This window comes from Corvus kubaryi, unplaced genomic scaffold, assembly GCF_017639235.1.
Source record: "Corvus kubaryi isolate FWS band 111438036 unplaced genomic scaffold, C.kubaryi_AGA036_p1.0 134, whole genome shotgun sequence".
In the NCBI taxonomy this organism is placed as follows: Eukaryota; Metazoa; Chordata; class Aves; order Passeriformes; family Corvidae; genus Corvus; species Corvus kubaryi.
In genome coordinates this window covers 8,528,699-8,546,449 of record NW_024580668.1, presented here as the reverse complement: position 1 = coordinate 8,546,449, position 17,751 = coordinate 8,528,699, and the positions used below count along the sequence as shown (strand labels likewise).

At 41.2% G+C, this 17,751-nt stretch overlaps 1 protein-coding gene across 3 annotated transcripts in view; it reads left to right on the top strand.

Moving 5' to 3' along the window:
• EYA2 (EYA transcriptional coactivator and phosphatase 2) overlaps positions 1–17,751 on the top strand; it is an 84,976-nt gene that overhangs the window by 22,066 nt on the left and 45,159 nt on the right. For 2 of the 3 annotated variants that reach the window (XM_042049420.1, XM_042049401.1), the window contains exons 2-4: positions 13,941–14,059; positions 15,857–15,901; positions 17,637–17,685. In XM_042049420.1, the coding sequence (XP_041905354.1) occupies positions 13,951–14,059; positions 15,857–15,901; positions 17,637–17,685 (203 nt within the window). In that variant the 5' untranslated portion in view covers positions 13,941–13,950. The remainder of the gene's footprint in view (positions 1–13,940; positions 14,060–15,856; positions 15,902–17,636; positions 17,686–17,751) is intronic. The other variant, XM_042049412.1, reaches the window with a different exon arrangement.

The following is a 17,751-nucleotide window of genomic DNA, read 5'->3' as shown; positions in this document are numbered from 1 at the left end:
GAATGTGAGACTTAAGCTTCTGTTTGATTCTGACAACTGCAGGCAGTGCCTGCTCCCTGCACGGGCGCAAGAGCAGAGAAAGGTTCTGATGTGGAAAGCAAAAGTCAGAAATACACTGGTTTCATGGCATTTTTCATAGGTGTTCAGCTGCTTTTCTGTCTTTGTTTATATATTTTTCTCCCTCATACCCCTGTGCTGACTTACCTGAGTGCAGCACGTTGTCATCATAATTTTGAGCTTAGCATGCTCAGAAGTGGAAAAATGCAGAAATCCCTGTTTTACAGAGAAGGGAATAGAGGCAAGCCAGTTAAATAGGGCTTGGCTTTGTAAACTACTCTGGTAAAAGGAAACCTGTGGCTGACAAAGGACTGGATCCAAGTCTCTCTTAAAAGAGCCCTGGCCACTGGACCATGGCATCAAATTTGCCATTTCTGACAATTTCACTCAAGAGAAAAGGGTAAATTGTTTTTCTAATAGCAGTTCTATTTGTGTTAGTATTTTCAGATGGCTCTCTAATTAGTGTTTGAGGGAAATTAATGTAGAACTGTAACTTGCTTGAGCTCAGATACCTTTGCTCCAGTTTTTGTATTACTCCTGTATATGCACCAATTAAAAATAAAAATCAAAACACAATCTGAAGTTAGGCACAGTCTCCTTTTCCCTTGTTTTTCACTAGAATTATCAGATTTTCTGTGAAGGGGAAAAAGAAGTGAGCTGCTGTATTTCTTTTGGAAGCCAAGCACTCCATTCATATATTTTGCACCATTGATTTTATTTTGTTATTTTCTGTTAGCTCATTGCTGCAAACAGCTGGAGTCATCAAGAGCATCTTTGCATGCTGCTTGTGAGTGAATTGGACATATCTGTGCCATCCTGTAGTAGCTGGAGGGAGGAAATGACTTTGTTTCTTTTGTCTGTGGTGGAAGTTATTCCATAAAAGTGTCAGAGAGAAGCTACACTGAAGGTGATGAGCTGAAGTTAATCCAGTGTCAGGAAACACATCCACTGTTGAACCAGGCTGTCAGGCAGCTCTTCTGGGCTGTGAAAGGGTGAGGGCCTTTGAAGTCCCATGAGTGCGAGAGGAATTTGCCTTTAAGCTAGGGAAATTGCACATCAAATCTGAGTTTTAAGTCTAAGGCAGTTGCCTTCTCAATGGCACACGTGAGCTTTCACATCTCAAATATTCAAGCAGTGAAAGTTGGCTTTTACTTGCAGCTGGATTTCTTAATCTGTATAGGTGATAAAACTCTTTTTTCTTAGATTATCTGAAAGAACTCTAGGTAGCTACTATTTTCTGTACCTGCAAGGAATTATCTCGAGCTGCCCTGCAGTCCTGTGAATGACACAGTTGCCTCTTGCTGGTTTGGATCCCAGCACTCTCTTGTTCCCAGCAGTCCCAAACTGGGCTGGAGTGGTCACTGTTGACAGGTGGCCTCAGAGATGATGAGCTGTGTCCCAGAGTAGCTTCTTGAGAGTTGGACTGGTGATCCCAAGGGTTAGTGGTGTATAATATGATAGGAGGAAAGTGCTCTTTTGAGAAACAAAGTGGACTTTAACATGCTAGTTTTGTCACTGAAGCTGTAAAAATCTTCTAATAAAAGATGCCATGGTTTGTGGTCATTGAAACTTGCCCTTTGTTTTTGGATCTGACAGGATTTTTGAAGAATTTTACGCCATCAGGAAAAAAAGTTAGGTCATAGTAATCAGATCCTATTTTCTTCATTTTGTTTGATTTTTGGGAGTGGAGAAAAATGTGTTCACCTTTAAACCAATTCTTGCTTTTCATCTGTTCCACAGTAAGCTGCAAAAAGAGTCTGTAACTTCTGTGTGCCTCTGTACACAAACACCATGTTGGCTATCCCATTAGGAGTGCTCGGTACTATTGATCAAAGTTACTACTGAGGATCAGATCAATTGCTTGAAATCTTCCTTGAATGTTCTTACGTGTTTTAGTGCTAACCAAGTGGCAAAAAGCTGCTACAGCACCACACGTGCTTCTGGTTTTTATCTGACAGGTGAAGGCGGTCCCTTATTTGAGAGTTGGTGCTTAAAGAATTCTTACATTTAGTGAAATTTGGGATGGAATACGGAGTTTTTCTGCTAAGTAATGAGGGGTTGTTTTTAAACAAATTAAGTAGCAATTGAAAGATGCTGCTATTACACGGCTGTCCAGTTGTCTGTGTGAAATAAGCTGGTGGCGTCTGTCCAGTTGCAGGCAGATGTCCATATCACAAATCATCAGACCCTTTTTATAGAGCAGAGAAAATCAGCCCACGCTCTTTCAGTTCAAGCCAGGAGGGATACAGTGAGGAAACCTTGCATTTCTCTTCTGTTCCATCTGCATTTAAAGAAGAAAAACACACATATGCCTCTCTTTCCAGAGAACTGTTCCAGCATCACTGAGTAGGAGCAAATGTCCTCCCGGGAAAGCATAACTGAAAAGTACTGGAAAGAGAAATTTGTTGAGACAGATGTGCTCTTGTATAGATTAAGTATTTTTCTTTGAATAATCTAGTGGAACTTGCAGTTGTGCATGTTAACTCTCCTGGCTGACAGGTAGCTGGCTGGTGGCTTTTGTGGCTCAGTTTGGTGTGATGGACAGATGAAAGGCACTGTTATGTTACACTTTGGTCCCTGCTACTGCTGCTAATTTTGACATGCCATTGTAAAACTCTTTACTTTTCATATATGAGAAGGTGTTAGATTAAGTGGTTGGCTAATGGGCATCTTTGTTCCAGTAACAAACTCACAGTCTCTTTCAGCACTTTTCCGTTTACTGCCCTGACTGCTGTTTATGGCAGCAGTGGCAAGAGCTACGGCTGCCAAATTTATTTTAAAGATCATGGTGTTTGGTGCCAACCCTAATCTCTCTTGGTGCCAAACTTGGCTCCAGCAGCAGCAGCTCTACATTGTTATTCTTGTGCAACAGTTGCATTACGTCATGGTTGAAAGGAGGAAAAGAGATTTTAAAAATTTCAGTTATTCAAATGCAATATTCACAGTGGGGAAAAACAAGATGGAAAACAAAACTCCTGCAGTTCAAATGTCAGTGTCCCTCTGTACTTTGTTAAGTCATTTGAGGTCTGTTTAATATCATAAAATGGCACTTTCAGGAAGTGTTTTTCTTCATCAGATCAGACTTTGCAAAGGAAAACAGGGACATTTGTGTGCATGGCATTGGGTTGGTGCATTTGTTTTATTTGGGGTTTTCACTACCATGCTGTCCTGCAGAGTATCAGTGACTGGATGGCAGGATCTCTGTGACTCCTCTTTGTTTGATATCATCCTCGTTATTCCCTGCAAAAATTCTTTCCCTCTGTCTTGAAAATAAACCTAACAGCCAACAGCTTTGGGAACTTGGGCCCTGGTTAACTTTCATCTGGACTTATAGAAAAAAGCTTCAGCCTATTGCCACACCAAAACGCTTGGGAAATCAGACCTTGGCCCACCTGAACATACAACGTGAATCACGCTGTCCCATTTGTTATTCCCATATTGTTATTTCAGCCTGACTTTCAAATACCCACAGAAACAAATTATTAATGGAGTTAGTATCAAGGAAAACATTGTGAGCATTTGCTCTGAGTAGATTCCTTTTCCCCTTGGCTGTTTCCACACTATTAATTGGTATGTGTAACAAATTAAAGTGCACTTTGGTCAAGCATTGCTTTTGATTATTGTCCTTTTTTCTCCTAACATCCCCAAGATAAGTAGCAATTACACTGTGCTACTGTGCTCACTGCTGTTGTGCTGTAGCTCTTTAAAATGAGAAATTTCATCTATAAACTGCCATTGTCAGCCTGAATCTCTTGATTCAGAGTATCCCTTTTGAGCCTTCCAGTTTTAGATACAGGAACAAAAAAATTGACATTTCAGTATTCCTACTGGTGAAGTTAACCGCCTTTCACTACAGAAGTATTATTCATAATGACATTTGATTTTTATTTTTTTAAGAGTCAAAAATGGAGGGAAGAGGTGGCTTTAGTTATATCCATGAAGAAGAGCAGGGAAGGATAACTTCTTGAAGTTCAGCTGGATGATAGCCACTCTTCCAGGACTATCTTCTGCTCTTCTCAAAGAGAAAGGATTGTGTTCAAGGGAATATTAGAAGTTTGTGAATTTGATTTATGTAACCACAATATTCACTAAAACCAGACTGGTAATCTGACTTACTTCATATCTAAACAGGGGAAGTATATCAGAGTACGGCTGGATTTCCTCATCCAGGCCATGCGTTTGGGAAGCAGCTTCAGGGTTAAATGGTACTGAATGAGCTCCTGCATTTGCAGTGCCCTCGTAGCAGTTGCAGTAGTGCTGGACAAGCTTTGCCTACAGCATTTATGGAGAAGAGTGTGTTAAGCAGCATCAAAAGGAGGGGGCAGCTCTTGTTATATTACGGGGATTAGTTAGTTTAACTCACTGTGTTTGAAAATGACCCAGCCACAGATTCACTGTTGATCACAGAATGGTCTAAACTTTGTGTATCTGGTGTTTCCATAAATGGTAGCACTAACAGAGCAGTTCTATTCAGAAGTGCCATAATCTTATCACCATCACTGCTCTTTTATTGATAAGGAAAACGAGGCAATCAGAGATTCTTCCAACCTTCTACACGCACAACAGTCTTTTTCTGCTCCGAGAAAGTCTGACTTGAGGGATTTAACCAAGGAGAGAGTACGTCATTCTCACTCCAGCCTCACCTGTGCTGTTATGCTAGACTTTTCCCTCACATCCAAAGTCCTTTTGCTAACTTACATTTCATAGTTCTTTTCCCATAGCTCTTTCTGAATTATTATTCCCCAAGTGCTCCTCCTTTACAGGCTGAGAACAGAGGTGCTGACACAGGCCTGTTGTAAAGGGGCAGCCCTACCTTTCTTAGTGGGTTGCTGGAGCCATTGCAGGACTCTGACAGGTTTGAGAAGTAAATCAAAATGGTGAAGATATTCTCATAGTCTGGGAATGGAGAGCTTTTGGACCAAAAATAGTGAGAGAACATGCCCTGAAGGACAGCTCTCGTGCCTCGCCTCCTTCTTGGCTGTCTCATGTTCACGTTGGTCATTATTCATTGGCATGGATATCAATACTACAGCAGTGTAACAGATTTCACCTAAAGATTTCAGAGCACTTTTCAGCCCCTAAAAAGAGCTTAATTGGCAATTTATACTGTAGTTCCCAGTTTTACAGAGGCCTTGACACAGTCCTGAGAAACTTACCCAATGTCATAGTGATTGGAATAACTCAGTAGGAGCTGCCCTGTGTTACTTCAAGATAAACTGCAGCCCATGGGAAATTTTTATTTTAAATATATTTTGTTGTTGTTGTTGTTGTTGTTGCTGTTTATTTAGTACTGCAGTGCCTGGAGGTCTCACAGAGAGTAGGTCACCATTGCACTGGTAAATGCTTCACATGCATAGAAGAGGAGCACTTGTCCTGCAGCTTCTCTAGGGAAGACCCACAAAGGTCAGGAAGCACAGCGGTGCCACGAAGGACTTGCCTAGGAATCAGCTGAGTTACCAGGGGCAGAGTAGGGAGAAAAGCCCAGGTTTTCTGAGTCTCAGACCAGGGTTTGAACTGCTATTTCTCTATGACAGAATTAATCTCATTGTGTTGTCTGTGAGAACTGTTCCTGTGTGAGTGAGCAGCACTTTCTCCTGCACATGATTACCTGTGGATTTTAATGAGTATTACTTCTCAAGTGGCATGAGCAAGTATTTTCTAATACATTGATCTTTCTGTGGGAACATCACAGAATCATAGACTGGCTTGGGTTAGAAGGGACCTTAAAGATCATCTTGTTCCAACCTCCCTGCGATGGGCAGGGACACCTTCCACTCGACCAGGTTGCTCTCACTCTGAGGGTTGGGGCAGCTTCATGAATGATGCATCACTACCTTTTGAATGAGGAGGTTTTTGTTAGGAAGTGGGTGGCATAAATATTCTAAACTTCTTGGAAAATGTTTCCCCTTAGCCCTCCTTCCAGCTGATGGCCAATTTTGACTGCATTAAACTGTGCAGCGATAGGATTCCTGTTGCCCTGCAGCTCCAGCTGTGTGAGGTGCTTTCCCTCCCAAGCCCTATGCAACTTGTGATTTGTCTTGTCCTGCTGCATTAAATAGAGTTTCAGGGAAGTCATTACTTGCCACATTGAATAGTTAGTTTTACAAAAATTACTGCCTAAAAGTAGTTTCTCTCATGCCACTGGCATCTGGGGAGGTGTGCCCAAGGCTCCGCAGGTAGGCAAGGAAAGCTCTGTTTTCTATTTGTGATTTTCCACTACTGTTTGAAGCAGATGGGGTTTTTTTTCTGTGATGTTTGTGCTTTATTGTCTCTGCTTCATCCAGGTGTGGTAGAGCTGAAGTACTGTCTGGATGCTTAATTTTGCTTATGTAATTGCTTTATGTTACAGTGTGTTGATGCAAATGTTTTACAAAATAAGGCCCTGCGAACACACACACCCAAGAATGAGTTTTTTGCTGGTAAGACCAGTGTTTCATGTCCAAACATAGATGCTGCTCTTTACTCACCACAACATGTGAGGAGAAAGCAGAAAACTGAGTGAGGGGAATAAACTCCAATTGCATATTTATATTTATATTTATGTGTGGTTTTAGCCCTTGTGATTCTGAGGAGAAGGAGTAAAAAGTGTAGCTCTTCAAAGTGGAAAGAGGTGCCTAAATAGTGCCAAGTGTCATGAGCTGGACTATGCAGCCCTTGGTTTGGAAAGCCCCAACTCTGGAATCAGTTATTTTGCATTATGGGCCCCAATTCTGCAGCTGGAGCTGCTGGAGTGGTTTTCTGCAGTCACATGCAGCCCTTGCATGCCTGGGGGATCTGAGTAGGAAGAGGTGTGATGGAATTAAAAAGCTTGTGAATGTCAAAGAGGAATGTGGAAGCCAAAAGAGATTATTTATGTACATTTGTATGTATGCATACACATACAATTTTATATTTCAAATCACTGTAGGCTGTAAGCTCATAGTGTTTCTTTATCAGTGTGGCCTGATCTGTTTGGTACTTGCTTGTTCACAGGAAGAGACCTGAGTAATTTTATGCTTTGGCAAGTAAGTGTTGCTCCACTTAGCAAATAGGGCCAATAGACCAAAAAAAAAAGGCATTGTGAAAAATTCTGCTTTCTCATTTTGACTTAGAATAAGTGAAATACTGTTGTTGAAATGAATTTTAAAAGACCCAATGACTCCAGCCAGTGTCATGATGTATTTCTGGTCAGGCTGCCAGGTTGAAACTCTGTGGTGTGAACCCCATCATGAGCTCACTCAGATTTTCAGGCTGCCTCTTAGAGTGTGCTTTCAGAATGAATGGTGAAGGTGCCTTGTCTCGTGTGGTTTTATGTGCACTGAATCCCCTTTACTGTGGACTGCTCAGCCAGAAAATGTTGCTGCTTCCCCTGCTCTGTCTTCCTTCCATCTCTTCCCGTGTTAATCACAGGAGATGCAGGGGGATCACAGCCCAGCTCATCCCTCTTTTCCATCTCCATCTCTTCTGTGTCTGCAGGGGAGGATCAGAAAAAGAGCGCCTGGAGAAGCCAGTAGTGAAGTCTAGCTGGGAGAAGGAATTTATTTACATTTATTTCTATGAAGACACCGTACTTCTTTTTTTTTTTTTTAACTAATAGGTCTGAGACAAAAAAGAAACAGTGTATTTAAAGAAAAATCATTGAAAAGCAGACTGCAATAGCAGGTGATGAAGCCTGGTGAAACCAAGTCAATGCTTCTGGAAATTCAGGACTTCCAGGGAAACAAGGCATGCAATTACTTGTGCCAGTTCCAAGCATTCAAAAATCTTAAGGCTGACTTTCCTTTCAAAAAAAAAAAAAAAAAAAAGAAAAGTGAATTTGGCCCAAAAAATTCATGAGACAGGAATTTTCGTCTGCTTTTTTACTCTCTGGTCTATGGGTTAGAGCAAGACAGAAAACTTCCAGTGAAAGTAAAATTTTGATAAAAAAGACTGTCTCATTAAAAAAAAAAAAAGACAAAACACAGAAACCATGTGGGGAAAGATTTTAAAGCCGATGGAATACTCTGGTTATTTTTAAACAATAGTGGTTTCAGAAGTGTGAAATAATTGGTCTATTTTGTTATTTTTTCTCAGTTATTTTTCTTAAGCTTGTTTAGAATTAACACATTTTTTTTAAAAACAAAGGAATTTGAAAATCTTAGTGTTAACCCACACCATTATTTTCCTTATCTATCACAGTAACTTTTGTCTTGTTTCTCTTGTTTTCATCCTTAGCCTGAGATAATATGTGCTGGAAGCTAATGCAGCTCTGTATCCTCACCCCAGGGGCTGTGCTACAGCTGTACTAAGGAGTTCTCTTTCTTTTGTGTCTGAAACAGTCTGGGCAATGATAAATCCAGACAAGTACTGCTGCTTTTACTGTGCAATTACATCAGTAAAAAGCAGCTCTCAGGAATATAAACAGCCCGAGGCATCTGCCCTGCAGGTCACCTTGAAAGGATATCTTGTCATCGAGGCTGTACTGTCAGTCTTGGCCACGAGCATTAGTGCCAGCCCAGGTTTCACTTCATGCCTGTTCAGGCTTTTCCTGCATACATCTATCAGATGTACTTGTGGATGAACTAAGACTCATTATAAAAGAGAAAAGAGGATCGTGGTTTTCACCTGCTGAAGCATTTTTGAGTTTTTGAAATGGAACAAAGAATCTATTATAGATCTAGAGAAGAGCGTCCAAACAGTGTGGGGAGGAATGTACTGGGGAAATGAAATTACTTCCCTCTGCTTTTGAAATGTGTGGATAGAAGTAGCCAAAATCTTCAGTGTGGGAGATTCCCTATGATTATACCATGTGGAAGGTGGCTGCAAGATAATACTGTTTTCTTTGCTTATGAATGATTCCTCTTTTTTGTACAGGAGCAAAGTAAAATTGGGAGCAGAATTTTGCAACCAAAAGTCCTGGAAATGCTGCCTAAGCTACTATGCTTCCCATGGAGTTAAAACAGTAGAAGTCTTAATTCCCAATGAAAATTAATGAGACATAGCAGGTGCTTTTGAAAATTTTATCCATATGGGGAAAAAAATTAATCTTGTATTTCCTAGGAATGAATTAAACCCAAATTTTTTAGGACTGGGATGGGTTTTGTTTGTTTTCTCTGAATCAGAGGGTGAGAAAACCATCTTCAGATTTTTTTGTATGTGATTCATTTCTGAAATAAACTGGGGAATCAGGCTGTTGGCTTTTTAATGATGAGTACCACTGGTGCCATAAAGTACTTCTTAGCGATCTGCACCGTTTTTTAGGAGGATAGAAAGATGAAAGCAGTTGATCAACTAATTAAAACCAGATAAAGTCATGGAAGCAAGACAAAAATGTTACTCTTACAATTCAGCTGCAATCTCTGTCTCTACTCCTCCCCTTCCCAGCAAAGCTGAAAACAGAGGACTTGGCTTGTACCACTCCTGCCTAGGGCTCTGTGTTGGCATATGCATATGTTTAGGAAGATCTGGTGGTTTAAGCTTGTATTTGGCCTCCATCCAGACACAAGTAAAAATTCTTGAGAAGATAATTGCATGGGATTTTTGCAGGGAGCATAATTTCTATATTTACCTCTCCCCTCACGGACAAACTTTTTGCAGTTTCTCACTCCCTTGAAGTACTTGTCTTTTCCACTGTATGATCTGGCAGGTTTTACTCAAGGGGAGGAGTTCTTTTTCACCTGCAGGGCTCCTAACTCTTCAGCTCCTTCACTGATGACAGATGCAGAGCTCATTCTCCTTTTTTCCCACACCCATGCCAGCTTTCCCCCCCCCCCCCAAAGTGTATTTTACTCCCAACTGTCCTTTCTGTTGCTCAAATGCCCTCCTGCAGACTGCTGTCATTTTGGGGAAAATGCTCTGCTCTTCATTGCACATATTCCCTCTGAAATCTCTTAATCACTTGGCTGTTGCATTTACCCTGGTACCTCATACTGCCCAGGTGTCTTATTTAGTGAAAATGCCCTGAAAGTTCTCTTTGAACGTTTTTTCTACCATTCACGTACATATTGAAGCCAGAATTCTGTCGTCTCACCCTAGAAGTGGAGTAGAGATGAGTGAAAAGTGCAGACTGCCAGGCACAAGTCCACTGCCTCCACAGTGAGGATGGAAGTGCCCGTGGTCCTGAGATGCGTTTAGTGCGTTGTGGGGAGGATGCTAATAACGAGTGAGGGCAGACTGAGAGAGGATTGAAGTTATCCCTGTGCAGCAGAGCTGCAAGCTTTGGAAGGAGACTCCTTCCTCTGTTGCTGGTGCCTTCTGGCTTGTCAGCTGTGCTGGGCAGAGCTGTGGTGTGGTTCCATCTGCCCACAATGCCACGGTGGTTTCCTGTTCCATCCTTTCAAAATACGACCCGTGGAATTCTCATCACCTTGCAGACTCAGTCTGCACACCAGGTCCCTCCTTGGCATTGCACTTACACCCATCTTTGTGTACTTTGCTGGAGAGAGATGAGATCACGCAGGAGTTTGATCTTCAGCACACATTTGACAGTCTTGACTTGGGGTCTGGAATCACTGCCTTCAAAACATCACTGTGAAAGAATATGTGATTTCCCAGTTGCCCCAGCATCTCAGTCAAAAATCTGAAACCTTAAATTGTTTGATCTGGCATTCCTAGCTTCATCATGACTGAAAAAAATACCTCTATTTCTATTTTTTCCTTCCTAAACATTAGAAAAAAGTTTTTGTTTTTGGCAGAGATTTTGTGGGTTTTCAGGGCAAAATACTGGGGTTTGAGTAGGGGATTCTAATGGAAAAGCTGAGCAACAAATTCACACAAGGTTCTTCTTAATTATAGAAGCCAAAAGCTCTTCCAGATGTCTGTCAGCCCTGCATGCTAGATGCTGCCATCACTGGTTTTAATAAAAGCTCATATTCAGCAAACTTTATTACTGATTTACTGTACACTGCTTAAGCCAGAAAATGTTTTTGCTCTAAAAAGAAAACAAAGACCTGATATTTTCATCAGTTGCACTCCAGCATGTCATTTACTGTGTTAAATACCAGCCCTGTTCCATTATTTGACTATTTTCTGTAGCTTGCCATCATTAAAACTGGAATTTCAGAAACTCTTGTCAGGAAGTCCATCGGCAAGAAATGCACATGACTAAATCAGTAAATGGTGCGTGCAAAATGGGCAAAGGCACTAACAGCACACATACATGACATGCACAACCAGACAGGCAGTTCTGTGAAAAGTTACCTGTTTGTACATGCAACTAATACATACTCTAAAGAAAAATGAGAGCTGAAAAAAAGCACAGGAAAATGTTATAGAATAAATACAGGAAAATATGGTGTGGCTTTGTGAATACAAAAGTGAACAGAACAAAACCAGTAGAAAAATCATCAGGCAGAGAGTAACTAATGAAATCCCTGAACAATGATGTAATTAAAGTGCATTAATCACTATAAAAGATCATTTCCCTTCGAACATCTGCTCCTGTTCACTTGGCAACAGCCTGGGCAGTGTCATGAGTGATGGAGGTTTGGATTATGCTGAAGGGCATGTGTTATCTGAGAAACAAGGTGGAACAACCCCAGCTTGACAGGATCTGGGACAGCAGTGCTTTCCCTCAGTTCAGGTGTAACACCAAGGAAGTAAGGAGAAAAGAAATGAGATGGTGTTTAGAGTGGATACAATGGAACCCTACTTCTCAGCCATGCAGACAAAATTTGATTGGGTGCCAGTGGATTTAAATAAACTAATTCCTCGGGGAAAAAAGCACCTTCCCACCCTGCTGCTTTTCAGAGAGCCATAGGAGCCATAGCTTGTAGGTGACACGTTGTTCCAGCCCACTGAGAAGCAACACAAAGTTCTTCCTGAGCGTTTTCTCTGTGGCAGCCTGGCTGTGCCAGCAAAAGAGTGAGATGAGGCATTTCAGGAGGAGAAGCTCTGGCATAAGCTCAGTGTGCAGAAGAAGGGCTGTGACCATCCCTTACTGCCCTACAGTCTGTGCTTCGGTGCCAGATGGAGCATAACTTCCTCCAGTGCTGTGAGGGCTGAGTGAAGCCTCTCATGAGCTGTGTTCTGAGTTAAGTGAGGAGTTATGGATTGTTGTTTCAGCTCTGTCACTGGACTGTGTCCCTTGGGTAGGATTTTTTACACCTGGGGACTGTTTTTTGTATCCTTGCACGCCATCTGACTCCTTGTTGCGTTTCCACGCGGTTGGTGGCACGGCCACTGGCTGTGGACACAATTGGTGGCCCCTGTGCATCCGCATTTTCAGTTTGTCTGTAAGGCAGGAAGGGGGGGAGGCAGTTGTGCTCCTCTTATGGGGACACCTCTGAAGGTGTAACCCTTCGAGACCCACTAGCAACAAAGATACTGCTGCAGAGCAACACTGATTTTTATGTTGGTCTTGTTTCCTTAGCAAATCTGTAGCAGGTAGCACTTGGGGACCAGGAATGACACAAGCGTTGGATCCACAGTACTGCATTTCTACCACACTGGTCATTCATAAGGTCTCCTTCATGGCACATATTTGGGAAGCCTTTACCAGCCTCTGGACTTGAGGCTGTGTTGGTGATGAGAATGCACACACCCATGTGGATTTCCAAAGGAGGCAGACAGATCCCTGATACCACTTGGAGAAAGGAGGACTGGGGTTGTGGACACTGTACATGGTTATGCCTCTTCATACCTGTTTTTGGTAGTCCTTTGAATTCACAGAGGGTTCATGCTTTTTCTGTCTGGGCAGCTGTTAGGTGAGAAAGTGAAAATGAACTTAGCTTTGGTCTTTGCTGTTTAGTTACAGGTGAAATACTTGATCTGGTTTGTGCCTGTTCTTAACAATACTTGCCCTCCCCCACAGGGACTTGCAGGCTTTGTTAAAGGAATTGGGGAGGTTCAGATAAAAAGGTATGTGGTTTTCTGTTTCTCAAAGCTGGTAAAGCCATACAGTTGTATTTAAACAGAAAATCAAAGCAAGCCTCTTGGCCTCTCCCAGGAGCACATAGATTGGTATTGCAGAAGCCTGAAGATTTCAGGTTTATGTGCTGCTTTCTCTAACTTCACGATGTTTTAGGTGTGCTGTGGGTTGTTACCAGCCAGTTGCTGCCATACCACCTACTGCCTGTATAGTCCAGCTCAGGAAGGTGCCAGCCTGGGAGCAGGGATGTGCCAGCTGCCTCGGCAGGCAGCACTTCAGTGACGAGGGAAGGGGAGCCTGAGCAGGCTGCAGCCAGGTGCCTTGGATCTACTCACCACCCTATTCCCTCTGCCCCAGCTGCTCTTGCTCTGTCCAAGAGCACAGTTATGCTTTGCCCTAATAGCCCTAATTCCATCCAGTGACTTCCAGGGAACTGAAGTAAGGTTGTGCTCTGTGTGGCCATGGAAAGCAAAGAAGGGCATAGAACCTTAGAGTTCTCTGTTCGTTATCTGTTCTGGGCTTGAGCCAAAACCTGCAAGTTTAGTTGCTTGTGTGGAAGGGACTGTCCTTGTATCACTGCCACCTAATGGCCAGGACATTGTAGCTGGGTGCCTGGTGTGGGTGTCTCCTGGTAAACTGACCCTGTCACCAGTACTAACATCATTGCCTTGTGAGACTAGATAATGATCTTAACTGCCCTCAGCTTCATTTTCAGCCTGTAATAGTCTGTTCTGCAGCCTCGCTGGACATTGGTGTGTGTATTCTTGCTTTGATGGCATATGAGAGATCAGGAATTTAGTTTTTGTATGGCAAAATCCAGGAAGAAAAGGAGATCATTAATCAGATGGGTGTAATCTCCAAGGAAGCAAGTACTGCATTTTAATTCAGCATTTCCCTTTGATGAAAACTTTAGTGAATGTTATTATGTGGAATTTATATGAAGCCTGGGTTTAGGTAATCAGCTTTAATATTTATACTCTTAGGGAAAAAAAATTGAATCATTAGTAAGCATGCATAATTAATGAATAAATTGTATTTTTCCTTTGTTTTCCTTCAGGTATAAGGAAATGCTAGATCTAGTGATATCACCCAGTCTGACTGTAAATAGAGAGTGCCCTGACAGACTGAAGCTTAACCTTTCTCACATTTATGCCACGGCTCCAGATGACATAGAAGGTAGGCTGCTCTTCTGCTTACTGTTTGCTGCTTTAACATAGCATATATGTATACATGGAACTAAAGGGACCTGGCCACTGCACCGCCTCTGCTTCTGGCAATTAGTTCTACAGTGTAGTGAGCAACTGAGATTTTTGAGGTTTTTTTTTTTTTGTAGACTCTCCAGTTGTGGTTGAATCCTTTAGTTCCACAATGGCTTGAATGCAAATGGAATAGAAATAGTTCATATGTAAATATATATCTGTGTATAGTTGGTGCCTGCATGTACACACGTGCATGTGTAGATTTTTGTTCCACTGGAAAAATTGCAGGTGTAAACCATATTTTGTGTAGACCTGGTAGTTTTTGCTTGGACCCACTGGAGCCCCAGGGGTGGTGTGAACCTGAGCCCTGGGCTTTGGTGGTTGTGCTGCTGCTGCTGTTAAGGTGGGGGCTCTGGGGGCTCCCAGGCCCAGAAATGTGTTGAGCAGCCAGAAAACCTCTGGCCAAAGCAGCTCTGTGCCCCAGTTTGCATCGCTCTGAAATCACTGCTGCCATCCCCAAATGGTTAGCCCTGCTGGCCTCTGCTCTGGAGTTTCATATTTGGCAGGTACCAGGGACAAATTCTTTCAGTGGTTGAGGCTCTGATGGAAATTTATCTGCTCTCCTCCTTCTCCCCCCCCCCGCCCCATCATACTGTTCAAGTGAAGGAAACAGAAGAATGTTAAATCTGCTAAAAAAATTATTGGCAAGTGATGCAGCTGAACTAGTTCTTGCTAGTACAATCCCAGCTATTGTTTGCTGCGGTAAGGATCTGTCAACCTTCCTGGTAGAGGGGAGTTAGGAAAAGGCACTGGCTATTATGTTCTAGTAGTACATTTAACCCTTCATTTATAGGCTCTTAGAAGCCCAGGAGATGTTTTGTTTGCATGTTTGCTGAGGGATTAGGAATTGCGTGGTTAAATCACGTACATCATGAGTGCCTATTTACAAGAGCAGTAGGAGTAACAGCCTAAAGGAAACATCCTTTTAAACGTTCCTGTTTGCACAAAAGATTAGAGCTAGAAATGATTTTTAAGTACATCATTTTGTAAACATCTTGGTGCAGGAACTGGTTTTTTATTAAGTGATATAAATAAGAACCGACACAGGAGCTGCACCAGTTTGCCAGTGACAGCTCATGTTGATTTGTTTCTTATAGAAATATTACGGTGGTTTTGCTACAGAATGATCCCCTGTGCTACCAAGATTGTGCTCTTTCCCTTGAAAATACTTCTTGTTAATTCAAAGAACAGGAAAATACTTGTGTGTTTGACAATTCTTTGACTGACAGAGCTCTTAATGTAATAAATGCACACAAATTTGTGCTCTGTATTACACATACAGTATTAAATTTAGCAAGTCTAGTCATAGTACTTACTCATTTAGATGTCCATGTAGCTGTCTGGCCTGTTGTTTCCATGTGCAGTTTTATCAATATAATTTTCAAGTGCACAATTTGCCTGTAGAATCAACTCTGCCTTGTCAATGACAGTAACATATTGCATATTCAGACGCAGTAAATTCCTTCTTGAAGTTCTTGGCAAACTTATTTGCTCTGTACCAAAATAAAAAATTTGAAGCTGTCATGTTTTGCAAAGAGAAAAAGAAATGAGGCTTGTGCTCAAACTGTTCTGCTGGACTTTTGATGTAATTAAAATTACGAATTAAAGGAATTAATTCTAAAATGTCTATTTATTCATTGCAAAAGAGACAGAAATGGTGTAGTTCTTGTTTTCACAGTCTAAAAATCTAATTTTCTAAACTGTTTTCTTTCAGGTAAGTCAAAGCAAATTTTTCATAGTGAGTTTGAAGGTGACTCAGGTGAGCCCAGTTTTGGATTTAAACCCAGTCTTTTTTCAGTGTGAGTAGATAAGTTTGTATAACATTATCCTTTGTCAGTAATATGTACATTTGTATATCGCTGTCCTTTGTCAGTATTTTAAACCAAACCTCTCTGCCTGTTGCTTGGGAAATAGGTCACTGTACCACATTTTATATGTACAGAAACCAAGGTAGAGTTGCAGGTGTGTTTTACTTTTCTAAGGTGTTGGGGGGTTGAAGGGGTTTGAAGAAAGAGTCTTTCTGGTTTTGTTTCTGTCAGTGATTAGGGTGATCCTGTTAGTGATTAAGCCTGTATAGGTTTCACCATTAATTACATAAATTAACATTCTAAAAAAAGAATGATACCTAGTAATTAATATTTTTAGTAAGAACTCACGATGATGCAATTTTTATTGATATTTAGTCTAAAAAGTTACCAGGTGAAATGGCAGCGTTTTTAAAAATAGTTTGGTGTAATCTCCATGTTATAGTGTAAAATGATAAAGCTGTGTAAAATGTTGTGAAAAAGGGTTGTGTACAAAAGAACAATTTCAAAAGAGGTCTGAATCAGGAAGAACAAACATTTCAGATGTCAGCATGTTAAATCTTTTTGGTCATTCCGTCCATGTTTATTGCACAAGTTACCCAGACCCACAGGACTATTTGCATGTATTTAGGCTTCATATGTACTTGAATATTTCATTAAATGAAAAATGGTTTAAATGTTTAATTTGCCAATTGGCCAATGTCTGAACAAAGGAAGTTTTGCTGTTCTGGTCACTGAAGGTGGGTGGAGAAGACATGTGGAGTTCTGGTGTGTTCATTGATGCAGCCAGGAGACACAGAGGCTGAATCAGTTGTGCCTCATGTCATTATTGATGATTGTGAGAGAGTTTTGGCATTTATAGTGCTGAATTAATGACAGCTCCAGCCAGGAACCAATAAGCAAAGTTTGGATGGCACTGTGGAGGCAACCTGCAAAATACACATGATGGTATTTTGGTATGATGTTTTCAGTACTACTTGCAGGCATCTTGCAGGTTTTAATTTAGCTTTTTTTTTTTTTTTAGTTTTTAATTAGGTAAATCTTAATTTATATCTGAATAAAGCTGGTAGCACAGTTTTCTTTGGTGCTGTTATAGGACACAACTGTTTGGTCCATTAGAAGGCATCTTGCATATATAACTTGTATGATAGGTTTTCTGCTGAATTATTTTTTGACTGCTGGTAGTTCAATAAGGTATGCTATAGGTAACTCAAAAAATTTAAATAAAGGAGATTTATGATGTTGTATTTCTAGTATTTGCTATTATTTTATATATTTTAATGGACATTAAAGAAAGTGAGTCATGGTCTAGGAGAGTACCAAAAAAAGCAAAAGAGCAAAATGTGCAGTGGGCTTAAATCACTTCAGCAATCATAGTATTGGCTTTTATGGCCTTCAGCATATGAGTCACTGCTTCAAAGCCCAGCTTCATGATTAGTGTCAGTCCCATGAGAAGAAGAGACTGGTAGTTCAATCAACTGGTATCACCCTCAGTTAAAAACTAAATCTATATTTATTGTTAGGCAGAGAGTATCTTTCTTACCTACTTCAGTTTGGGAATATTAAATAAAAAAGTCTTTTGATTCCTGTATATTTTTTTCAAACCAGCAGTGGTAAAAACAATTGTATCAGCTTGGCCATAGAACAGAAGATGATGAAAATCTAAGACCCTTTAATTTTGTTTTCCAGGCAGCAGCAAAGCAGCACCGCAGTGTCCTCTCCATCTGTACACCACAAAGTGAGTGCTCGTGCCAAGTGCTGTAATTTAAAAGCCGTGTTTTGCTGAACAGCCATTTTGTGCAGA